The following is a 27,247-nucleotide window of genomic DNA, read 5'->3' as shown; positions in this document are numbered from 1 at the left end:
AAGGAAAATACAGCAAACAAGGAACACTCACCTATTTACGCAAAACAACGTCCAAAATATCCTTCCGGATATTACTCTCAATCATCGAGAAAACCTAAGATTCAACGAGAAAGAATATTATAGTTTATCTAGCAAAACAAGTAAGTGAGATCGAAGAAAACCCGACAAATAACGGGTAAAACGTATAAAGACGACTCTCTAGTGAAAAGAGGGTATTTGGATCGGAGGACAGAAATAACTAGGGTTTCATAAACCAAACGCAAAACCAAATTCAAAAGGGTTATAAAATTTCCAACGGAAAACACTTGGACCAAAAACAAGTCGAAATCCAACTAGATAGGTTAGGAAATATTGTTTTCGGGATCGTTTATGTGGTTCAAAATCAATATATATTCAAGTGGACATTATATGACAAATGTCTTGATGAAAATCATGTGAAAAGGAGGATAGAATACTTTACTTCCACCCTTAAAACCTTACTTAAAAGTAGTTCACTTATGACCGATAAAACCCTAACTCATACCTCTTTATTTTGGTAAGGAGTAAGTAACACTTGGAGTTTTAAACTAAAGAGGTATCATGTTTTAAAATGGTAAAACGGTCACATTATTTACCAAACGAAAATCTACAAGTTCAAATAGAAACTTAGCTCTCGAACACCTTTGGAAAGAACCGATGAAATTTTCAATGAAATAGGTCCAACTCGACACCGAGCACATTTGGAAAACCACTTTAACTCACTCATATTACAAGAAAATAAACGGACGGCATTTCCCCTAATTTTCTTCACTTTCACCCTACAATTAAAAACCCATTCTCATAGCAATTTAACACAACCACACATACGGTTAATAACCACTAAAACACATTCAATTAGGCCACAAAACCCTTCAATCAAAGCTAATTAGAAGCTTAAAACCCTTCTCTCTATGATGCACGGCTGAACAAGGAAAGGAAATGAAGATATTTTGACCAAAAAGTGGGATAAGAAAGAAGGAAACAGCTGGTCAAAACTAATGACCGGCTGTGACACGTCACAATCCGGCCGGAATTCCGGCCGGATTCTTGGCCGAATTCAAGGCAGTAGCAAAATCAATTTTTTTTTCAAACCCCCTCAACAATCCGGCCAAGAACTGGCTGGATTTGCGGCCGGATTTGGCCCTTCAACTTTTCACAAAAATGTTTTTCTCTTTTCCGAATTCGATTGTCGTGCTCAACTGTACTTCCTACACATTCACATATATATAGATCTCACACACAATTACACGTAATAATAAACCCTTCCTTTGTTCAAAACAAATGGTTAACAAATTTTCACTTAAAAAGGGAAAATGAGAGTAAACAAAAGGCTAAGAAAATGTGAAAATTTTAGGGTTCTCACAGAATCTGAAGGGCAAGTAAAATTTTCTTCAGAGTCATTCATTTTATTTTAGCAATATGTTCTGTTAAATATTCAATGGTTGTTTTATTTCTTGTTTTGGTAGTTTTTTCTTTTGAATTTATTTTTTCAATTTTTCCTATTTTTTCTATTTTTTCTTTAGTTATTTGAATTTCTCTCTTTAGATCTCTACACATATATATTATTGTTTTTTGTATTTCAAATAGGTCTTTTTCTATTTTTAAATTTGTAGGTTCTATTAGTTTAATTTGTAGTTATCAGAATTCATGTATGGGTTTTTACTAAATGTAAATGTCGATTTGAAACAACTTTCTCTAGATTTCTTTTTTCAATATCTAATAATATGTTTAATGCTTCTAATATTATTTCTTCAAAGGAATATTTTACAATAAGTTTTCTTATCTTATTTATTTTAGCTTTAGCTGCTAGATCTTGGCTAATAAATTTTTGACATTCTAGACAATAAGTTATTCTTTCTGAGTTATTCATGGTGAATTTAAATGATTTTCTCTATAATGTACAGTAAATTCTTTATTGATTTCTACATATCTATTGGTTATTAAATATTTTTCATGTTCTGCATCTCTCAAAATCTTGTATCTATTATGACAAGTAACTGGGTTACAATTATATAAAGTGACATGAAGCCATTCTTCTTGATAATATGAAATTCTTTTATCTAATTGTTGCAATTGATATGCGTATTCTTTAATAAAGAATAACATAGAGTCACATATTTGACATTCTTCCATTTTAAAGAGATGGATAGTGCCAATCAGAATCGTCATATTCTACTTCATTATTAAAGTATCTAATGGGTACTGGATTTGTCTCAAAGTTTTCGTCTGAAATATAATCATCGTCATTATTTTGTCTATAGTTTATGGTCATTGTTGGATTATTTATGGGGATTAGGGGATCATTTATGACAATAGTGAGATTATTCATGAAATTATTGGGGATTAGGGGAATATTTATGAGATTATTGGGCTCCGATACCATTTCGGTGCCCAAATTTGCGCATGAAATGACACACATTTGGGGGTTAAAACGAGAAGCATAATGAAAGGAGCAAAAGAAAACCTACATTATGCTGCCTTTTTTGTCCTTAAAATCTCAGTCAATGATGTATCGTTGTACTTTTTGGACCAAAAAAGACAAAAAATGGTGATTCGGTGCCAAAGTGCAATGGTTTAGAATGTAAAATACAAAATATTTTGCTTCCTCTATCCTATTAAAAGTATTATGCTTTCTTTTTTAGTTTGTCCTAAAATGTTCCATTTACTAACAGTGGCTTCTCCAATTTTTAGTTCTATTTTAAGAATGTGAGGCCACTAAAAACTTTCACTTTACAAGAAAAAATCACACATATGTGCATGAGTTGTACCAATCAATTGAAGATGATGCGTGCTCCCATTTGCCGGAAAAATGATTAGAACTCTTTAGTTAAGAAATTGTCCCTATGTTTGAAAATGAAGAACTGGACGTTGAGCAACCTAACCACCCTGATTGGGCAGTCTGATTCCTAGATTCTAATATAAAACGGGCAAAAAAGAAGAAAAATGTATAACGGGCAGCATGGACAAGGATAAAATGGAAAGTTTGGCATGGTTCCTCTTCTATGTAACTATTGTTGATAAGAAGTTCAATTTCAAAAAAGTGCGACAAACTTAATGGGATAGATGGAGTATTTCAAATCTGAAAGATTAAAAAAGTACAGAGTAAAAATGTAAAGGGCGATTTTTTGTGATTTCCCTAAAACTGTTTCCAAATCGAACTAGAATTTTTAAAGTGTAGAATAGAATATATTTAATCTTCTCAATGATGTTAATTAAATTGTTAAATTAGTAAGGTAGTCAAAAAATGTTTGAATTTCGCCTTTGTCTAGCAAAAGGATTCTAGAGACATGGACAGTTGGCAAATTCCACTTTTGGTTTAGGATGGAATGGTCAACTAATTGGGTTGTTAAGTTCTTAGGACCACTTTAGTGTTTTTAACTATTTAACATGGACTAATTAATTGACAATTGATGAATCTTGGATGGTTAGTAGTGAGGGGAACCAATATAATCTTACCAGACGTTAACAGGCTTTTACGGGCAAATAGACCTAAACAGCCAACAAAATAATTATGCAAATCGCATAACATACACAAAGTCTTGTGCTAAATATGATTAATTTTAGGTCTTTATTGTGGAATAATGCTTCTTTTGCCAAATTGCATTAATGTTTATGCATCAAATTATCATATGTTATTAGCTAGAATTAGTGCTAAAACTGGTTTATTGAATGGGAAGGCTTCTTTTTGTTCTCTCTGGTTCGCTTAAAGTGGTGCATGTGGTCATATATATGATTTGTTTGTGAGTTTTGTATGTTTCTAAAAGACTAGCTATTGGTTTGGGATTTGAGTGTAATGTGATGGTTTGTGTAGCTTATGAAAGAGGATTATGATCTCTTCTCAGGAACTATAGATTGGTACAAAAAGCCTTTTAGTTCTAGTAATTGCTCTGGAAAAAAAAAAAAAGCTATCGCTTTGCTATCAATTTTGCAAGCAACAAAAATATTGAAAAAAAATCTAAAAATGTAGGTAATCTAAACAAAAATTAAATAGCGTTCCAAAAATGCCACAATGTATTACTTATTATTGAATTTGAAAGACTCAAAATTTATGATTTTGTGGCATTTGAAGCCATTAACAAATTAACATACAATGGCATTAGCCATGCTAGTAAAGGTAATCTTGATGCCAATATTTCATTGTTTAATGACATTACGAAGCGTAGCGGAAGAAATATTTGGTGGTATTATGACTGTCAATAAAAGAATATTTACTGACATTTTTTAATGCCACTTAATCATTGTTTGGTGGCACTTTTCTAATGTCATTTAGGGGCAGTAGCATTAGTATGTATCACACTCATTTTGAGTACCATAATTCTTTAAAGTGCCCTTAAAAGTTAGTTTTAATGACATTTTTGAGTGCCATTAAATTACTTTTTTTCTTGTAGTGATTAAATCTTGCTATCGAGAGTTAACTACTTTTTATCCTACTTAACATAGTTGAGATAACTTTTTAACTCAAATAGGCTCATGACTGATTGACTTCTTGTTGTTCTTCTTGTTTTTTTTCATTTTTGGAAATTCTGTTAACTAACGGACCTAGAATTTTATCCTTTCATCCACGTGCTTGGTAGACTAATTGGCTTGATATTCTTGTTTTTTGTTAACTGAATCATCTTGTGTACTTGTAGAGATGGCAGTATGAGGTCTAAGAGGGTTACCGCTCTTCTAAGCTTGTTGTTGCTAAATTTCTCCATGCTTGAATTGTTTGCTTCTAATCAAACTAAGTCAAAGCCTAGATGATTAACCTCAACAAATTAAAAGGGTGGCATTGGCTGTCTTTCTCTCTTTTCACATCAAGTAGTGTGTGTTAGAAATCAATGAAAAAAACAATAAAGTAGACAGACTCAACATGTTCAAGAAGCAAGAGATTCAAGATCTCGTAGATTTTGGTTTGGTTCTTTAAATTGCAAGATCTAGTTGATTAAATTTCTTTACTTCCTCCTCGTTTTTTAAGTTCTATCCTTGCTCTGAGGAAAATTTTTTTTTTTTAAAATGTTTCTGTGAAAAAAAAAGTTCTTGTTTGTTACATAGGTTGATAATTGTAGTTCTTGATTCCTTTTTCTTTTTGTTTTAGTGTTTTTTTGGATGAATCTAAGGATGAGAGTTTGTCACTGAGATAAAATGTAGAAACTCTTCTATTTGATGGAGTTGAGAAACGGTTTATTATTGACGATGGAGGCTTGTGTTTGAAAACTCTTGGTTACGTTCTTGGAATTTTGATGTACAGAGTTGTTCTATACAAAAAATATAGTACACATTCCTGGTAAATTGATAGCACTGGAATAGAAAATTATCTATGGTGGCTCATCAATCAAAATTGAACTGATCATACTTGTTTGAGTTGGGGTAGAGAAAGCAGATGAAGCTGTTAGGCTTGATGGGCATTTTGGTACATTCCCCACCTCTTTTTGTCGACTAACGGTGGATTGCCTTTGTTATGGTTTCGTGAATTAGGCGGATCATTTTGTAATTTGGAAAGACATCCGAGATTGATTCATAATTTGGTAAAACTTCGAGGGAGGTATAGTTTAATTTTAATTAACCAACCCTTTTTCTTATGAAAAACACTACTGCCTTTAAAAATTTGATGCACCTTAGAGCAACAAAATTGTTTAGTTGTCAATTTCATAACATAGATAATAAACATTTTTAGACTATTCATTTTGAGGTTAAATGAACATATTGGAATAGAAAATTTTTTTTCTTTATTTATCTTTTTCTTGTAGTTAAGTAAACACTTTTAGACTTCATTTTGTGATTAAATGGACATATTGGAATAGAGATACTTTTCTAAATGTATCTTATGTTGAATTTTCTCAAATAAACCCATTATAAGAAACATTATTTCTCATTGTACAAGGAGTTAACATTCCACGATGTAATTGATTTTGAAGAACAATTTTGTTACTGCCTCTTGGTTGCCAAAGCTTTATCATCTTAATGACCAAGTTCATTTTGGCTGCAAAGGCAAATTAAAATGGGAACTAAAAATTGCAACTTTTGCAAATATTGAAGGCCAAAAGTTTGCTATTGTGGAAAAGAAACAACAAATTGGTTTCCTTTTTTTTTTTTTCCAGAAATGATAGAAATATTTATTGCTAATAAGAGAGCATTACAATATATGAGCAAGGGCTTAAACTTGGACTTTACAAAAGTGTACTAAGACATTGAGGGTCTAGAAACTCCTCATCAAAGTGAATGTGCATTGTTTTCTTACTCAGTTTATCACTGAGTCTATTAATATTACCAGGCTAACTATCAAATGAGCATGTCCTAAACATTGAGCTAAGGTCTTTTATGTACTCTAGGTGAGCTGCTATACGTATATCTCTCGAGGCTTGACATCTTAACAGTTTTAGAACCTGAGAGCATGGTGTTTGGATCTTTATGTACTGCTAGCCCTGTTCTTTTATCTTGCATAGTGCCAGTTGTATAGCCAAAAAATTATCCAACACAGCTGATCCAGTGCTTCTTTCCTTCATAATCCAAGCTGCACATATCTGGCTCATGATGCTTTCTGCTGTGATGCCAATTCCATATTCTGCCCTTCGATATGTTGCCCCACATCTACACAAATGATCAGCATGTTTTCATCTTCCCCCACCCTTTCCTCCTGTGCATATGCTGTTTCTGTTTCTAAGATGCTCATCTGCTGCTCTGCCTGTTGGGATTGGTGATATTCCTCCCACTCCTTAACTGCTTTCCTAATTACTTCCATTGGATGTGTAACGCCCCCACTTCTCCCTAAGGCGAACCAAAGGGTATCCGCGGGACGCCTGCCCAGCTCTCGCCAGGACTCACTACAATCCATCATTCAAAAGCTCGAAATACTTTAAGTAACTTCAATACATAATTAAAGTACTCCAAATATCTCACACTTACAATTATGCAGCTTCCAAGCTTAAATACAACCCAACGGAAAAGGGTACAATAGCCATCCGTTATAATATAACTTAAAGTTTTCAAAAGAAAACAATCTAGTACTACTCACGAGCACCCTTGGTCTCGAACCCTGTAAAAGAAAACCACAACGTGGGATGAGCTACACAGCCCAGTGAGGTTCCAATACACTCTAACAGTTCAAATAAATCAAGTAAGTTTGGCATATCATATGCATGGTTCAATGTTACACAATGGCGTGTTATCATGAGGTGATAATCATTGTACGAGTAATTTGAGACATTTATCATGGTATGAGACATTTATCATGAGACAGGTATCATGATATAAGTACATTGGTCAGGTAACAGGTATGGAGCATATCACAGGCATAGTTCAGGATTTCATGTTGACATTTTAGCATGAAACAATTATCATGATACAAGGTAAACATATACGGTAGGATACGGTGTTCCAGTGGAACTCTGTCGGTCATCTACACCTTATGACTTCTGATCCCCACGGTACGGTCTGGCCATCGCCTTATCCCTCCAGTGGTAATACTCGAGTATACCGAAACGGTGGCCCAGGGTTCCAACCTACCCGACCGAGCCCAGTCCTGGCTCGAGTAGGTCAGTAACCAAGGGCAGGGCCCAAGTTCAGCTTAGAGCTTACAACATGCACAGGTAACCAAGTAATTCGACAAAAGGTAAAATTCATCATTTGAGTAGGTCGAGTGAGGTAAAGTACACACTCGCCTAATAATGATGGACAGCTTCATATAACATGTGATTCATGATAATGAAGTAATCAGGTGGTCAAGTAACCAAGTAAGTTGGTGATCACGTAAGCAGATAACCAAGTAAGCAAGTAACCAAATAGATTAGAAAACGGTAAGTAAACACGGTTAACGGTAAACGGTAAACGGTTAACGGTAGTAATTACGGTTAATTGGTAGACATATGTCATTTCAATAGGCCGCCATTGGCCGCTTTTCACTTTCACCACGTAAGAGTCGAGGAGATTTACTCCAACCGACTTATGCTTCCATAGCATAATTAATCATTTAAACACATCATGTAAATATGCTCTCCAAACATTTCATATCTAGTATTTCAAGTAATCACATAAGTATGCTCTTTAAGCATTTCATATCGAATAGTTCAAATATACCTACTTCAGGTGTTTCATGTCGAGTAATTCAAGTATACATTATTCCAATTACGTATTCCTATATGGAACACTCACCTAGTCAAAACAAGCGAGTAGTTCTTAAACAAGCGTCTTAGGTGTCCGCTCCGAGTTCCTCTGGGAGATTCCCTCGAGTGCCTGAGCAAACAATAATCAACTACCACTCAAAATCATTCTAATTATCGAGGAAAATTGTACACTAGTACAATCTAAGAAATTAACGCAGAGACGAGTCTAAGAGTTCGTGTAACTCGAGGTTCAAAAGTGGGTTTTAAAATACAAGACAAATCTGATTTCCATCTTTGAAATCAAATGTAAAACGATCAAATGATATTGAAGGAAAATGGAGGGTTTGAAACCCTTAGTTTCCTTTAAGTTAGAAAATTCCACATTTAACAAGCAATATTTGAAAAATCATATTTCACTCTCCACAAGTCCAAAATTGGAAAACTTGGTACTGTTGGAATCCTCTTTCAAAGTACTAAAAGTTCTTAGAAGACACTTTTCCACGAATGTAAGTGAAAGGCACTCAAATTTTGGCTCAAAGTTGGTAACTTGAATTACCAAGACAGATTTAAGTTGGTTTTTGGCCAACTTTAGAAATTCGGCAAAATTCACTTGTTTTGAACTAACCTTTGAAATTTGGAAATCAATTAGTGTTGCAATCCAAGAGTATAACAAAACAAGCGGAACGAGAAATGGAGTTTCGAGCACCAAGATATAGTACCTCCAAGTTGCTGAAAAAGTTAAGACTGTTGGGCTATTTTCCAGGTTTAAAACTAGATTCGAAATATCATTTGGTCATCAAGTTGGCATTAGAAATACATCAAACTTGGTACACTAAATCTTCCATGTGTGAACAACATTTCTACTAAGTTTCGTACAAAAACTCTCACGGTAAGGTAGTCATTAAAACAACCAAAGTTTATGAAGAGTTTCACGGCTAAACTACCTTCTCACTTTTCTTTCGTTTACAAACTTTTTGTACCATGAAATCAGTTCCAAATCTCTCCATTATTGAAACCAAGAGTTCATAAACATCCACTGAGCAATTTAAAGACCATTGACATCCAAATTCTAGAAATAAAACTCTCCAAATCAGATTTGACCATTTGGCTAAGAGAAAACGAAAAGTTTTCCAGATTCGATGAGCGAATTTTGTGACATCATTTGCATATCAAAATGGTCTTAGAATATTACCAAATTTTGTACAATTAAACCTCCATATGAGGATTACTCTTCTATCAAATTTCATTTGAAAATTCACACGGGAAGGTAGTTAACTAAACCATCAAAGTTCAGGAAATTTCCCAAGGTAAAACTGTCTTCTAGCTCTTCTTTCCTTTTTAAACATTTTGTCCAAAGCAACCAACCCAAATCTGGTTTATTTGTGAAACAAAGTCCAAGGAACATCTAATCTAAAGTTTGGTAGATGTCGGACATCAAAGTTTCCAAAACAACAAGTCCCAAATCATTGTTAGTTACAAATCTGTCCAAGTGGAAAATTCTATCACTGTAGCAGTTTCAAACTTTGGACACAACTCACTCAATTCAACTTGGAATTGGACGTGGTTGATGGCGTTGGAAAGCTCTCTTATAAAGCTGAATTTTCTCAGAAGAAACCATTTTCAAATTCCATTCACAAATAGCTCGTTTTTGAGCATCAAGAAGCAATTTCTGTCCTGTCTCCTGGAGAGCAACGAAACAGGACAGTGATATTCAATCGAATGGTGTGGCTCACTCAAGTGGAACCAGAACGTGAATTTGGTACCAATGGAAAGCTAGGAATGTCTAGTTTCCAATGCCGCAAACGGCACTTGATTTCGACATCGGAACAAAGAGTTATGGTCGTTACAAAATGACTGCCTGGGCAATACGGGATTCATTTTCCAGATTTGCTAACTTTCGAAATCAATTCATTTGACCAACCAAATCATGTTATTTTTCAATGAAATTTTGTACACACTTACAATAATAGATAAACAACATAATAAATTCATTAGAATCTCAAAATCTGGCACGAAAACGGTCGGACAAGGCAGGGGTAAAACGGTCACTTTTGCTCCAAGCACCTCCTTTGATTTTCTACCAACAATACAACATTAATCTACTAATATAAGCACTAAACCACCATTAATTTCATCATCCAACATCAAATCAGCAACAACCCAAGAGTGGGAGTTCATAGAGCCCACTTTCACATTTTATACCATAAACAAGACTACCCACATGATTATATAACCTTATATGTGCAATAAATCTTACAAAAACTAAGATCTATGGGTTGGATGATTTGCTACCTTCTTGGATGATTAGATCAGAAATTTTGGTCACTCTTTGCTCCAGAAAACCGTGGCTTTTCAGCTCCCTTTTGCAGCTCAAAATACTCCTCAAGTGTTAAGCTAAGTGTAGTTCGAATTTGGAGTGAATTGGAAGAGGTTTGGTGAAGATTTGATGGAGGAATTGGAAGAACTCTTGAGCTGTTTTTCTTGCTTTGTTGTTCGGCCAGATGAGGGAGCAAGAGAGAGAAATTGTGGTCTGAAATGAGGCTTCCAAAGGAAGCTTAATGACTAAGGATTGGGTGCACAAAAGTCAACCGCAAAAAGTGCGCGCACGCGCGCGTTTTGTGCTGGATTCCTCTCGCGTTTGTTTCACTAGTGCACTAAACCTCTAAGGCACTTATATTCATATAAATATTATTCACTCTTAATTGTCCTCAAATAAGGGTCTAAAGTTCCTCAATTGAAATCGCGCGTGTGAAAACGCGTATCTCCAATTTAAGCGCAATAACGCGAAACTTCCGAGAAATTCTTATAACGATAGTACTAATAACTATCACTTGAGTATTTAAACATTAAAATGCCTAATTTAGGTCCATTGTACATGTCTCTAATATTTCAAACCTATTGTACTCTCAATCGATCAAGATTTCCAAAGACGTGATCACTATTTTTACAAAACGAGCTTCCGAAAATTAATTTTTGAAACAAGTCATTTTAAAAATATAATGAAACTATATTTCCATGTAATTAGGTCTCAAGAGCTTAGAAAATAATATTCGGAGTAAAAGACCAAATAAATAATTAAATAAGCTAGAAATAGGAGATTAAATAAGTAAATTTTGCGAGTCCTCACAGGATGCCTATCTTTCTCTTCGAATTCTGCTTCATTCCTGGCTTTCCAGATCTGCCAAAGGATATCCACTATTAGTGCTACGTGTTTCATTCCATCCTTTCTGGCCTTCACTTCCATTAGCGTACTCCACCACCTTCTGAAGTCGCCTGTATATTCCTTAAGTCCGTCCCACTGTAATGGAGCCATATGCCATATCATCCTTGCTTTTGTACATTGGAAGAATATATGCTCCACTGTCTCACTGTTTTCTCCACACAACTTGCAGATCAAATCATCTTTTCCTATTCTCCTAAAAATTGCTTCTCTTCCTAGTAACACTTGATGTAGGCTCTTCCATAAAAACAGTTTTTGCTTATGCTTTATCCTAATTTTCCATAGCTGTTTCCAGATTTTATCACTTCCCCTGCCCAACTTGTTTCTCCCTTTCTACTCACTTGTGTTTTTGACTGCCTATCCTCTCTTGTCAGTGCTTCATATGGACTGTGTATTGTCCCTTATTGCTATGACTCCAAAAGTAGCAATCGGGTCTACCAGTTATGCTTATAGGCGTTATGCTTATAGGCGTTTTGAGTATGTTTCCAGCTTCCTGTGGGCCAGAGATCCTAAATATGAGTGCTGAATTGCATCTAAAGGTTTCCAAAATTTAGTAATTGTGAGCAGTTTTTTTTTTTTTTCTTTTAGAGAGTAGTAATTACGTTCCTATAAAAAGTTATCGGACGCCATTAAATTTGGTTGCTTTATCATTTAAATTTAACGACTAAATTTGCTCATTGGTTTCCAAGCTCAGGTAGAAGAACTAGTCGTATGGTGAACAAATTTCGTTACAGCAGTCAGGACGTTCAACAATTAGATGCCAAATTTCGTTATAGCTCGTGCTATAAAAAACAAAGCCTTTAGTGATCAATTATTTTTTGGCTGAAAATGATTTTGGTAGTAACTAGTGACAAAGCCAGGACCCATAATTAAGGGTCGATCCTCACTTAAGTCAATAATATCAGTTTTAAGTTTCAATTATTGGTTTTCAAAAGAAGTTTAGTACAATATAGTCATATAAAAATTCAGTCCACAATTTTCAAATCCTTTCTTTCTCCAGCGATTGTTTTACTCTTAAGACGCGCAAGTGGAAACTTTTATAATTTTTTTGGGGGAAAAGTATACTTTTACAAAATTTAGGGGGTCCAAACGTGTGACAAATTGAAATTTCTGACATTTGTAAGCTTAATTTCTAATTTTTGAAAGTTGAGCCACCGTCAACGCCTGTGCAATAATCTTATTTCCTGTTGCCATGCCAACCGGCGACCAAATTTTAATCTTCTGTTACCAATATCACTAGTTACTAAATCCCATTTTTTTTGTAGTCAACAGCATTTGTAACCTTATATGAATATCAGCAATTAAATCCCGTTTTTCTTGCCAACAGAATCTCTAATTTTATAGCCACTTTTCAACAAAATATTGTTGATGAATTTGTAGTGTAAGAACAATTCTTGACAATTTGGTAGAGGTATGTGGAACACGTAGAGGGCCACTGGCTCTTTTAGCTATGGTGCTAAACATTTGGAACACATAAACTAATAAGATAGAGGGGCCAAAAGATCAATCAAATAGTTCCCATTTGGCTATTGCTTGAGGAGGATCAAATGTCTCCCAATTGGTTGTTACGATAACTGGTTTTATCCTTGCATTTGAGAGCTTCAGCACATCCAGTGTTTCAACACACTTCTCCACTCTCTTTCCCTGCAAATATACCATCAATTTAACATCAATTACTTGACTAAATACATTAATATTCTATGAGACTAGAGGAGCACAAAGGTATGAAATTCGACTAAAATTGTTACCCTTTTTTTTTCTATTAAAACTGGAGCATAAATTTACCGGCATAGTTTTTTTTTTTTTTTTTTTTTTTTTTAGATACTCAAGCTCAAAATGCACTGAAATTTTAAAAGCACGTAAATTTATTTAAAATTTCAGTGCATTTTGTTAGGTTATTTCAGTAGTTTATATGGTATACATATACATATATATATATATATGTGTGTGTGTGTGTGTGTATATATATATATATTATATCTCTCTCTTCTTCTTTTGGAATTTCATTCAATAGTTTGTTTTTTGAAAGATTAACTTATCTGACCAAGTTCAAGTGTTTTAAATATTTATATTTAAAAACAAAGTACAGTCACACTGGAATTGCAAGATATTTTGCTTCTGATTTCTCACAAGGAAACTTTTATAGGTGTTCTACTCAACCTTTTTGGGAACCATGTTGAAAGTCGATTGCATTTTATGTCAAGTTTGCATCCCTCTTCTGTCCCTATTACGATATTTTGACAATAATGTTCTAAAGAACTTATTTTGACACTTTTAAAAATAGGGGGAAAAAAAACTTATGAAGCATTACTCATTTAATAGATCCCGTCTCTTTAAACATAAAAATTTTTAAACATTGCTAGGGGATAAATTGCAAAAAATAGAGCCCATCTCTATTTTTTTTAAAACTTATTATTATTATTATTATTTGAATAGAGTAAAACTTACCTGCAGAGATTTCTTCTCACATGCATCTCCTTCTGCAGAAATAATATCAAGCTTGACAGCTTGTCTCATTAACATCTCAATAAGTGTAGTGATCTGTAATTCTGGTACCTTATTCCCATGTGTAATTGATTTTTCTATTGCACAAACCTGCAGACATAAATAAACAGGAATGAACCCAAAAAGATCATCATGTTTCAGTAGAGCTACCTAATCAAAAGAATAAAATAGGTAACGAATGTGTTGTCATTGGCATGATTTTTATTCCAAAATCGAGTTCGAAATGCCATTTTTACTGTCTACTAGGAACAGTTAAATATATATATATACATATATATATATCACTGTGATAGCTGGATTTTGCCAATCAAATATTTAAAATAAAGATAAAATCAAATATTCATTTTTTTTACTGGTTGTCAAATTTTTCCTGCTCAAGCTGCCCATCTTCCCAGTGCGCAATAAATAAATAAATAAGCAACTGATCAAATTAAAAGTTTTTCTAGTGAAAAACTAACAATTATATTCATGTATTGCAAAGGTATTTCTCTAAACTTAATGGTCAAAACAATTGTACTTGTAGTGAAAATACTTATGAAATATCAGCTTTAATCATCTCGTCTGAATTGATTACTGATATCTCATCCAATAATAACAGTATATACACACTTTTAATATATATAAAATTTATTCTAAAGTAACTCCCTTTACCTCGAACCTTAACTCTTTGGCAGAGTTTCAAATCCTAGGTGCCAAATATAATTTTGTTTAGCATAAGCAGAAAATAAATCCAAGTATTAAAATAAAATTAGATTAACTTAAAATTAAGTAAAATGTGAATTCCCTTATTAATTACGCCCCTTTCAAATGCCCCACTCCATCTGACAACGCCCTTTGCTCCTTACCAAATTCGGTTGGCGGATGTCATGATGTCAAGAATCTATTGCATATGGTAACACAAAATATCATATGGGCACTGATGTCCCAAAATTCTAATGGGAGCCACATGATTATGAGGCTAAATTGATCGTTTGATACTGACTCAATAATCTCTTCTTCAAATTATTTAAACAGAAAAAAAATGCTTGCTTAGTCATGCAATTATTTAGTAAGATATATTTAGCCTCTAAACATTTATTTTTATTATTTTCTTTTATTTTCATTAACTTAGTCACTCAAGGTTTATTTATTTAGCCTATTTTAGAAATTAACTCCGTTCTAATTAAAAAGTTGAAGGACTAATTAAGCACTTTATCTATTATACTATTCACCAGTTGACGTCATCGAGAAGCTTTTGGATAAGCAAGCCAAGTGTCATTATTTTTAAATAGGTTCTTTATTATTTAGAGTTCTACCAAATCTTAAAAAGATTTCAAATTCAACAAACAAATTGTAACAACTGTTAAATACTTTATATTAAAATTTATATTATTTTTGACTGTGTATAGTTTCCGTGCATAGCATGAGACATAAACCTAGATTTTCCTATTAAAAAAAATAGTCATTCAAGTAAATTAACTTCCGAAGACTAGCCAATATTAAGCCTCGTGCAAACGTGCTTTTTGTAACAATAAGCATTTTTTTTCTTTTTACTTTTTTGTAATAATAAGTCAAACTACAAAAACTGCCGAAAATGCTCACCTGTTCCGCCAGCTTATCAACCTCCATGAGTACGTCATCAATCAAGCGATGAGCGGCCTGGATCTTCGCATTCCTACGCATCTCAATGAACTTCCTCTCTCTAAATTCTGGACTCTCCATTAGTATGACTTTTGAGTGGTCTTTGACTCCGCACCTGTCCAAATAGTCTCCATTTTGTCTCTCCTTTCCTCTGTATATTAGCCTTTGTTCGCCAGGTTGTAACCCACTGTCTGCTGTAAGGAGCTTCTTCAATTCTCCTGCCACCCAATTTCACACAGCCACAAATTATTAATTTTACAATTCATTTATCTTGACTTGAAGTTATCTTGATTTTGGCATGCATTATTTTATGAATTAATTTTTTTCGCTCATAGTGTATACAATTTTAGATTTGAATAAATGATAATTATATAAAATTTAAATTTAAAATTCAATTTTTGTATATGAGCCATCTATCCAAAAATGATACTAGATTTACTCTTTTTTTTTATTCCAATAAGTAAAATTTTCTCTGTGTATTTTGAAGTTTAATAACCTTTGTGTGTTAAGTAAATGAACTATGCTAATATGCATAAATCACTAGGGGTCTGTTTGGATCCCTTATTTTTTTTTATTCCAGTGCTTTTTTTGAAAAACAACTCCAAAAACAACTAATCCAAACAAAACCTAGATTATTGGTGTTTACATAAAATAGATTTGTGGACCATTAAGCATATATATCACTCTAGCTTATTGCATAAAGGACCTTATATTCTAGCAAATAACAATTGTAACATCTATACTAATCCTGCAAAGAAGCTCAATTAGTTTATGCCCCTTAAAAAGAATTAAATAAAGGGGATATCCCTAGCATAAAAGTTGCAAATATTATTACAAAAAAAAATGAAGAACTAAAAATAAGTCAGTGAGAGCCTTATGTTATATTTTTTTAAAAAAAAAAAACGAAGCAGAAGAAGAAAATGTTCATTTTTTAACACTTTTACCACTTTTACAACTTGGATAATGGAAGTAAAAACATTCACAAAAGTAAATTGACAATTGTTTCACCAAACTTTTTCTAACTTGCTGGTAAGGTGTCTCAAGAGCATGAGCAACTTTAACTGTAATAAAACATGAGCACAAAAGTAATTCTGCAAACCCTCAGAAACCAGATCAATAGACAAAAATTGATCCACCATTAATACTGGTGAGTATTTTCCTGCACTTACCAAATGTTGCTTGAGAGCTGATAGAGATCTCATAGCGCATTGCGCCAAAAACCACTCTAACGCGAAAACGTGGAACCATGGCGGCAAAATCTGAACAATTCTCACTTCTTTTCTGCACCAGCATCCCACCTGGTCTCATCTCCCACTCTACCTCCTCCTCTTTCACATCCGATGACGTCGTGGTTGTTCCGGCATTGTCGCCTGATGATTTACGTGCCCGATTGAATTTTCTCTTTATCATCTTCAAAGAAAAATAAACCCAAATGTCCTCAATGTGTAGTAATTTATATTTTCTCTTGCAAGAGAATATCTGCCTGGTTCTTCCAAGCTCTAGCTACCCTTTTACCTATATATGTCGGGGCAAAACCAGAGGCTCATATAAATGAGAGAAGATTGCTTAGAAAAATAACAGAATTGAATGAGAAAATGGCCACTGGACCAATGAGAAACTGCACAGGTGTGAAGGGTCCCGTCAACTGGTTAGACAGCTAAGCAAAGTAGCAGAACATAACCGACATCCTTCTTTTTAATTTTCTAATTTTTATGTAAAATAAATAACTTTGCCGACAATCTACGGAAGGAAGGCAGGTTTTGCTACCTTTGTACATTTGTGTAGTATTTGCTGTGAGGTCTTGTTTGCTTTTGAAGAAGAGTTTAAGCTTGGGTTGGCCAGTTGGTTTTGTCTTGTAGGATGATGAGAAATCATCGAGCCCCCACAATAATGAATTGAGTGGAAGACTTTTGCCTTTATGTAGCCTGGTTGGTCGATTTTGGATTAGGTGAAACTGTTGTTAGATTTACTCATGCTGGCCTTCATTGAAAGTGAAGGATTACGCGGGATAAGATGGGACTAATGAGTAATCATTGTTGTTGTCTTTGTCTTTAGGTAATGAGGCTAAGTGATACTTTTTATGACATTTTTTTTTCCTTTTTTGGATAGAAATTTAGTCACTAGAAGCAATTCATGCTGTAGCATGGGGCACATTCAAAGTGAGTTTCAATTTATGATGCAATGAATATTATTGAAAAAAAGAAAATATTGATTAGAGCTACTTTTATCTTTATGCAAAAAAGATATGTGTACACTACATCCTTACTTTTGTTGACACTTGAAAAGCTCAGCGAAGGATTATGTCGCCCAAAATTTACAAAAGGAAAACTTATAGTTCTTCTCATTGAATTTGGGTTTGTACGCCTTTAGTCAAAGAAGGACAATTTTTCTTATTTTCAGGTGAACTTGGAAATGAGAGTTATTTTGGGGATGAGTATCTATATAAGTTTAATGAACACGTGGTACTCCTTCACTGGTTAACACTAAATTTTTGAAAAGTAATTCATTGTTTTTTTAATTAAAATGACAAAAAATATTGTATAAAGTGCATGGGAGGCTACTAAACTTTTGAAAAGTTTTGTATCATCTATTAAATTATTTTTTGTCTCAAATTAGCCGCCAAATTTTAGAAAGCGCTTCATTTGGATCATTCTAAAATTGACTGTTAACTCGAAGGGAATACATGAGGAAAGCACGCCGGTTCTCGAAGGACATTTTCGACATTTTATCCAAAATTCACCATCCCTGAGCTAATTAACTAGTCTCTCTCGTGCAAAACAAAAAAAAAAATTATATTTTTTTCTTACCTAAACACCTGGATTCTGGTCTTTTTTCGCATGGCGGAGGCTAGTCAATTGACTTGGCGTTGGTAGGTTTTGGACGAAATGTCGAGAATGTCCTCTGAGAACCGGCAATGTCGTGATTGGTTACCGCCCAAGTCAACTGCCAAATTTAACAAAATGGTCAAGATGAGGTACTTTTCGGAGTTTAGCAGGTAACTTAGCACAAGAAATAATTTAACGGATGATAGAAAATTTTTCAAAAGTTTATTGACCTTCCATGCACTTTAGCCAAATAATTTTCAATGCACCTTCCTTAAGTTTTTTTAACACATCTTTCTTTAAGTTGTCAAAAAACATTTTCAGGTGAAACCGTGACTAATTAAAAGTGAAAAGGATATCGAAGAAGATAGAAGAGGTGTGCGGATATTTTCCTTTCAATATTTCCTATTAACAAGTATGATTGTTAACAAAGGAACCTAATAATGACAAATTGTCTTTTCCTATACTAAATTCCAGCATGATTAAAATATAGCCCATAACGTCGACTGCCATCCCTAAAACTCTAGCTTTAGAAAATCGGGACTTGTATGATTAAATATTTGCCCCAAAGTAACAATCAAATTAAAGAGTAAGAAAAAGAAATAGAACCTCTTGATTTATAATAATTTGGCCACACTTCTTGTTGTTTATGACTTGTGTCTGTTTATAAAATTTTTTCAAGTTTGGTGTTTCATTCACTAAGCGTCCAGGTGAGACAATCACCCTTGTACACTTTCAGGTAACCCAATCTTCTTGACCGTCGATTTTTGCAACTTATCCTAAGAGAATCTTACTTAATTACAAGAAATTTCAAATTCAAACACACAATCGAAGGGTAGATGTACAAATTAAACCTTCAAATATCATTATTTTGCTAATGTTCTCGCTAAGCTCTGACAATGTATGACAACAGCTTACAAGTCACAAGAAAAAGGGCCTAAAGCAACTTAAGCAACTTAAAACAACTTAAGAGATGATTACAAAATTAAGTTGGCCTAAAGCAACTTAAGAGAATGTAATAAATTAAGTTGCCGTGTGTCATGTTTTGAAATAAAAGAGATGTTATAAAAAAAATAGATTTTTGGTTTCAAAAAATATAAATGAAAAAGGGCCTAAAATGAGACTAAAGAAATGCAATAGTTGGGCTCAACATTTAGTCTAAAAAGAATTTTTAAGAAAAAGAAAGTCACCACTTGGTACTGGATTTAGATGTATCAAATCACTCAAAAAATTATTTTTTATAAAATAAAATAAAACCCTTTTAAGCGACTGTAGGTCTTTGAAAACGAGAAAAAATGATTTCGGAAATTACGGTTTAAGAGAGAGAAGGTAAAGATTCGATTAATTCAAATCTAAAACACCCTTTCAACCTAACCTAAGTTAGTTGTGAGGTTTAGCCAAATTTTTCTAATCTAATCCTTAAACTTATCACATTTTGATGTTTCTATATGAGTGCAAAGTCTAAACCTAAAAGAGATTTTGGGAGAGATAAAATGTCCCTTCAAGGTTTAATTGATACCAATCACATCAATTGTGAGACCCAAGAAAAATCCCCTACAGGGGTCATGAGTAAGCGAAAGAAAAAAAATGAGACTCAAAGAAATAGAAATTATAATGTATATAAGTATACATGACCAAAGAGAGGGGAATGCAACATAATAGGTACGAGAAACTAAAACTTCTGATACTATTTTTCTTCTTGTAAAGGGATAATAGCGTGTTAAGGTTAAAAAGCCACACTCGCTCATTTTTTATATTCAAAGGATTACTTTTCTAATCTAAACAAGCAAATGGACTATCTAATTTCCTAATTTCCTATATGAAATGTAAGTCTAAATAATATGGTTCATGCATATAGGGACAAGAGAATAATATAAGAAGAAATATCATGCCAATGAGAAAAGTTTCTAAAAATAGAAAAATATCATGAAATGGAATGAATGTCACATAATTCATGAATCTAGTGCATGGCCGAGGCTATCAGTCTAATATTAGACTAGTCCATTTCTATAGATCCTCATTAGCATTGGACTAACGAGAAAGCAAGAAAAAGTCACAATTCGCAATGGACTCGTATGATGACATCATACATTCATCCTTTAAAAAATAGTAAAATGAATAGAGTATAAATTAAAAGCAAGTAAGTACATAGAAACACATAAGACATATAATACATAAGTATAAAATCAAGATGCAAGATCCTAAGAAAGTGAGTAAAACCTATAAACATATAAGCCACATAAACACAACACAACCCTATCTTTTACATTAGGGAACGTAAATACAATCTAAACGAGAGAACACAAGAAAATAAACATATTTAACTTATCTATTAAATTTGGGGACTTAACTATAATTTAGAGTGGGAAAATACATGAAAATAGCCCCTTTCTAACCTATCTATTAAATTTATCTATCTAATTACAACTTTTACGAAAGAAAAAATATAACATATCTATTACATCTTGGGTATTTAAATATCCTTCAAATTATTACAAAACTTAAATTCAATGAGCATAAAAAATGAATAGAAACTTAAAATAAATAAACAAAAGAAAACACATAAAGATATAAATGCATAGGAGCATATAGGAGCACATAAGAGTAAATAATCAAAATTTATAGCGTAATAGAGGTAGCTCCCTTTTGAAATAGTGACTAAATGAGGGGATATTGACCCATTTATACTCATGAATCAACAAAAAGATCAAGGCACCAATTTAATTGAAAATATTTTAAAAGAAAACATAAAGATATACTAAATTCACCTTATTATGCCAAAAAATGTAAATAAACTTAAAACACCTAAAATTTTCAAATTAAATGCATTTAATTGAAGCATAATTAGCAATTAAAGAAGGAAAACAATTATAATTGAGAAATCAAAAGCCATTAGGGACTAAATTACAAAAATTAGAAAGTTTTAGGTCAAAACATAATTTTTGAAAAATTAGGGGCCAAAAATTAAATAAAGACAAAATTTAGGAGCCAAAATGCCATTAAAGTAATGACTTAAATAAAAAAATCCAAAATTTTTTGAGTCACAATGAAATTACTCAAAAGTCTATGGGCCAATTTCAAATCAAATTAGAGAAGAGGCAATAAAATTCGATTTGGGCTGTTTCTGTTGCTTGGACTATACCACCTTGGCTTAGAAGAAAAATGTAAACCATTTTTCACATAAAAATAAATAAGTCCAATTGAGAATTCAAGGAATCCCAAAGAACAAACATGTCTAAATTAAACCCCAAAACTCAACTATAAAGCCCAACCAAAACCAAAAACAAAATAATAACAGAAGCCAATAATTTATTTCTATCTTTTCCTTTTCCTTTTATTTATTTTTTTTCTTCCTCTTCCTCTCTTTAGTTTTCTCCCTTTTTGGCCAACTTCAAACTTCTCTACTGGCGTCCATGGCTGCTTCGGCAACTCGCCTAGGTCATTGTCAACTGTTGGTCGTTAAAATTCACCAAAATACCATCCTGGGCTCTATCTTTTGCGTAGATGGCATTTCTGAGCCAAAAAAGCACAAAAAGGGTTCAAAACCCAAATTTACAGCCGAGTCTCTATTTTTCCAACTCATTCAAATCTTAACAGGCAACCCTTAAAGATTTTAGAGTGCAACTATGGTCTTAGTTTGACAAGAAAGAATAAACAAAATCACTAATTAAAGTAAAAACAACCCCAATTCATAAAACCCAATTCATTGCTTTTTATGTATAAAACTTGCAAAATCTTGCTCTAAACATGCTCATGAAGCTAAGAGGCATTGGACGGAAGCAAACACTGGTTAATTATTTCCTTTCAAAACCAGAACACAAGTTTCTACAACAAACTATATTGTCCCTTTCATTCAGAAAAACGAAGGGTTTAAGCTTCAGTCAACAAAACCAAGAAAAGGCTAACCACAAAGCATTGGTTAATACGATTGGAAAGTAAGATAATACCTTAGCAAAAGTAGCAGTCTTTTGGTTCAAAATTTTTGATGTAAACTCCCAGGCCTCAATCATCCCTTTGCTTTCTTCCTTTTTTTTGTTTAAGAGAAGGGAGAGAACGGAGAGAAAGAGAAAGAGATTGGGGGAAGAACAGTGTGTTGTGTGTTAATGTCTAACCAAATTGTGAGAGAGAGGAGGAGAAAGGAGGACTCGAGAGATGGTGAGAGATTAATTGTAGTGTTGTTTGTGAAGTTGAGAAAAATTTAGAGAGGGAAAAAGAAAGTCAAGAGAGATGGAGGGGTGAATGGAGTGGGTGTGTATTAGGTTGTCTTGGTGATGATTGTGATTTGGTTTTGGTCAAGAAAAGTCAACAAAATGAACATGGAGGTGGATTGTTTTTTTGGGTTAATAGTACTTTAGTTGGAAGAAAAAAAATTATTGGGGTGCATGGATTTGATAAAATTTTGTTAGGATTTTTCCTTTTTTTTAACTTTCAAATAAGAAAAATAAGAAAATTCACATTGGCATATATGAAAATAAACGATCAATAAGCAAATAAATATTTCAACAAAATATTAATAAACAAAAACAATGATAAAAATTAAAAATTTGGTGTCCACACAATTTTCCTAAATTAAAACTTATTCTAACACCTATCAAGAAAATATTAATATAACCATTTGAAAACGAAACTCACTCAATAAATTGCATAAAATTGGCTAAATCAAACTATAAAGTAATAACTAGTACTCTAGAACCTTTTTCGTCAAAGTCTCCTTCAATTCTCCCATGGGAGAGAAGCCAAATCTAATCTTTTTCCCCGAGAAGCCCTTTCTCTCTATTTTTTATTGAGCAAAATTATCCATTTTATTGACCAATGAAATTGAGTGCAGACAAGGAACACAAGAGTTCCAATTACATCAGCGTGCTATCACTAGTACTATATTCAGTACATTGTATATCAGCCATCAGCTAAAGCAGCTAAATTAAGTCCAAGCTCCATGGCCAATTCCCAATATGCTCTATTTATTGGCATCTTCCTCCATCCAGCAATAGCATCCCTCATAGCTGAAATAACAAATTCCACAATGTTGACTATAGTCACAGGCTTATGATTGAATATGGTATGGTTCCTAGTTCTCCAAATGTGTTATATTGCAGCGCCAAAACTAGTCGTTTGACTTGACTTGGAAATGATCTGGTCTTCCAATGATTGCAAGTCCACTGCAATTCATTTCTCCATGGTAATGGAACTCTAGCTACTGAGCATGGTTGTTTCAATTTCTGCCATACCCTATTGGACATAAGGCATTCAAAGTATAAGTGCTCCATACTTTTAGTAGCTTCTTTACATAATACACATATGAGATTCCACATTAACACCCCAAGCTTTTAGTCTATCCTTGGTTGTCAGCTTATTCCTATGTAATAGCCAAGTAATAAAGGAATATCTTGGTATAGATCTAACCCCTCACATTAGCTTGTACCAGTCAACTCTATTGTTGTGCTGATGCCATAATTCCATGGCGGATTTGACATTGAACTGTCCAAAGGCATGAGCAGTCAAATGCATCTCATCTTAATTTCCAACATGAGGTAGAACTAGGGTGGGAGTTGCATGCTGAAGTCTTTGTCGCTTTGCTGTCATTCTCCTTCCCTGTGGCCACAACCATCCTTCTTCATATATAAATTGTGCAACAGTTGAGTCCTTAACTAGTCTAGCATCATGCAGTAAGTTCTCAGAAATATTCTAGTTCAGTGGTCCAACAGGATGCCAATTGGCATACTAGAAGCTCGTTTCTGCTCTATCACCAATCAAATAGAGTATGTATGATTGGCACTCACTTCTCATCTTCAGAATCTTACCCTATGACCAAGAACAATCAGCAGGCAATTTGATACCCCAAAAGTGCTTTCTCTTAAGTTTAATTGTCTGGATCCATTTGACCCATAAGGTATCCTTTTTCCTACCGGTATCCCATATTTGCTTGAGGATTAGGAACTTATTTCATAGAGTTAGATCAACCAAACCCAAAACACCCTTTCTTTTTTTTTTTTTTGGCATGCACACATCTAACCATCTTACTTTTGCATAGTAGTGATTGTTTACTTCCCCAACCCATAAGAGAAAAGTGATCATGTTGCAAATCTTCTTTATAATATGGACCAATAAAGCTGAACCCCATTCAACATAGATTTAATCAACTGTAGTCTATCCCTATAGGACAACCTTTTTGTATCCCAACTGTGCATTTTTTGCTGCATTTTAATAAAGATAGGCTGACAATTCAGAAAAGATAGCCTATAAATTAGGGGCAATCTTAAGTATTTGATAGGAAGAGTGCCCCAAGTCATATGTAAAATACCACACAACTGATCATGCATATCTTTCTTCACCCCAGCCATATACCCTTGACATTTCTATAGGCTGGGCGTTAAGCCTGATAACTCACTAAATTCTTGCAAAGTCTTCTTTATAACACCAAAGAATCATTGTGTAGCAGCAGTGATAATAAATTGGTCATCTAGAAATGCTTGGTGTGATAGTTTGAGATCCTGACATTTTAGGTGATAGTCAAATCCATCTTACTCAGCGTTTCTCTATAACATTCTTGAGAATACCTCCATGGCTATTAAGAAAAGATAAGGGGAGACAAGATCACCTTGTCTCAACCCTCTTCTGCTTCTAAAATATCTAACCAAAGATCCACTGAAGTTGAGGGAAAAGAAAGCAGTTGTCACATAGCTTGCAATCAGATCGATATCCCATAGGGAAGCCTAGCATTTTCAATGCATCAAACAAGAACTCCCACCTTAAAGTATTATATGCTTTCATGATATCTATTTTAATCACAGTTTTAGGATGTCCAGAAGATCTAGTATATCCCCTTAGTAGTTCATGCATGAGTAGTACATTATCTAGTATATTCCTCCCTTGAACGAATGTACTTTGTGAAGGGCTACTGATGACTAGTTTTAATCTATTCATTAAGGTTAAGGAATAGCATTTGTAGATGGTGTTACAACATGCAAATGGGACTAAAGTTCTTCATGTGCTGAGCATTTGGAATTTCGAGAACCAAAATAAGAATGGTGCTATTTAGATTGTGGTACATGAGGTGCCTCGAAAAATAGAATTGTAAAGCCTCAAGAACATCATTACCTACCACATTCTAGTTCTTTTAAAGAATATTGCTATGAAGCCATCTAGACCAGGAGCTTTGCCATCTTTAAGGCTGAATAGCACTTTCCTAATTTCATCATCAGTAACTGGCACATCTGATCAAGTGCACTGATCAAAATCCAATATAGTAGGTATAAGTGACTGCAATCTTCATTCCATATCCATTGTCTAGCTGTCTGTAGCTACAAAAAGCTACTAATAGAAGTTTATTGCAATACTTTTCACTGCATCATAATCGGTCTCATCATATAAGAATAGAATTCTATTATGTGTAATATTAGTGGTTACCTTCCTATGAAAGTAGGAGGTGTTTTGTTCACCTTCTTTTAACTATGACATCCTGGATTTTGCTTTATAAAATATCTCTTTAGCTTGAGCCAAAGTACCATATATACTAGACAGGTTCCTTTCTTGTACTATAAGCTCAGAATCAAAGGGATTAAACAAATTCTGCATAGCAATTAATTACTTCTTCACATGCAAGACTCTATCACTGCTACCACCATAGTATCTCTTGTTCAGCAATTTCATTTCACTTTTTAGCTTCTTTAGATTTTGACACATAACAGCAACTGGATTACCTTAAAAATACGAAGACTAGGCTTTTAGCAGAATATCCTTGAAATCATCATGTTGCATCCAAAACTTTTGGAATTTAAAAATTTTGGGGCCAAACTCAATAGTATTATGCACTTCAACATGGATAGGGGAATGATCAAATGTGCCAGGACCCATCAACTCAATCTCAATACGACGGAATTTAGAAAATCATGCCTTATTTGCAAATATTCTATCAATTCTGCTAGATTTCCTATCTCCACTCTCTCTCTTATTACATCATGTGTAGAAAAATCATTTGCTCGGGTGATCTTCTACATTAGTTTCTTCCAAACAGAGGTTAAAGTCCTCCATAATACCAAATTCAAACTCATCATTTCCCAATCTTTCTAAGCTAATTCTAACAACATTAAAATCTCTCATCAAAATCCAGGGCAAATTCCCAAAACTGATTTTCAGTTGTTTCATAGGAGTTCATAAAGCTTTATGCTTCTCAACTTTTTTGTTTTTTTTTACTTTACACTATAGTAGCCATAAAAGTCTGATCATGAAACTCTCCTGTACATGTAATAGCTTGCTAATGACTTGAGTATAGTATACAATGTACTAAAGAATTATTCTTGCAAAACCAACTTCTACTAATACTACTAGGAACAGGATTAAGTACAAAACTCCAACATTGAAAGCATTTATCAAAAAGCAGTCTCAATATTGTTATGTCTAATCATATTATCAACTAGCCCAAATATACTAGGATAAGTTCTATGTACAAGTTTATGAAGTTCACTTTGTTTAAAAGGGCTGTTTAACCCTTGAATACTCTGGCAAAGTATAATCATTTTATAAGAGGGTAAAAAAAGCTTTGTACCTATCCTCCTCTATGAAGCTTTTCCTCTTTGACTTCCAATGCTAGATTCAACTCCGAACCATCCAATGGACTGTAACTGTTTTGAAGAGTAACCATGTATGTACCCTCATTCTCTTTCCCTTTTCCTGCTAGACAATGGATCCTGGCCATCTTTTGATTTATTCACCTACTTATCACATACTCTCACACCTTCAGACAAATGAGTGGTTAGCAATTTATCAGAATCAGCCGATTTGTAACTGAAATGGAGGAGATCGATACGATACCAATTCTCGAATCATGGATATTACTATATTTGCAGTGACTTGCTTTGACTCTGCTGATATTGGCCGATATATCCGAATCAACTTAGAGTCGACTTGGATATTTTTTCAGATTATGCCTTTTTTTGGTATTTTCTAATTTTAGTAAATTTTTCAGATTTTTTGAAAATTTT

At 33.7% G+C, this 27,247-nt stretch overlaps 1 protein-coding gene and 1 long non-coding RNA gene across 3 annotated transcripts; both read right to left on the bottom strand.

Moving 5' to 3' along the window:
• Positions 1-6,112: 6,112 nt before the first annotated feature.
• On the bottom strand, positions 6,113-10,691 carry LOC140014395 (uncharacterized). The gene is made up of 3 exons (XR_011821169.1): positions 10,392-10,691; positions 8,149-8,229; positions 6,113-7,033 (listed from the first exon to the last, which is right to left on the bottom strand). It is a non-coding gene; the product is annotated as an uncharacterized lncRNA (long non-coding RNA).
• A 1,939-nt stretch (positions 10,692-12,630) lies between these two features.
• LOC113707789 (BAG family molecular chaperone regulator 2-like) lies at positions 12,631-22,517 on the bottom strand. 2 transcript variants are annotated; one of them, XM_072065223.1, is made up of 6 exons: positions 22,214-22,517; positions 18,252-18,387; positions 16,614-16,959; positions 15,406-15,662; positions 13,768-13,914; positions 12,631-12,963 (listed from the first exon to the last, which is right to left on the bottom strand). In XM_072065223.1, the coding sequence occupies exons 3-6, from the start codon at positions 16,852-16,854 to the stop codon at positions 12,823-12,825; spliced, it is 786 nt and encodes a 261-aa protein (XP_071921324.1). In that variant the 5' UTR covers positions 16,855-16,959; positions 18,252-18,387; positions 22,214-22,517; the 3' UTR covers positions 12,631-12,822. The 2 variants fall into 2 exon arrangements, with proteins under 2 accessions (XP_071921324.1, XP_071921325.1); XM_072065224.1 differs by lacking the exons at positions 18,252-18,387; positions 22,214-22,517 and having other exon boundaries at positions 16,614-17,003.
• Between the last annotated feature and the right edge of the window lie 4,730 nt (positions 22,518-27,247).

The sequence above is a fragment of the Coffea arabica genome, chromosome 9c (assembly GCF_036785885.1).
Source record: "Coffea arabica cultivar ET-39 chromosome 9c, Coffea Arabica ET-39 HiFi, whole genome shotgun sequence".
Lineage (NCBI taxonomy): Eukaryota > Viridiplantae > Streptophyta > Magnoliopsida > Gentianales > Rubiaceae > Coffea > Coffea arabica.
Note: the sequence above shows the minus strand (reverse complement) of the source record. Positions and strands in the feature narration are given on the sequence as shown.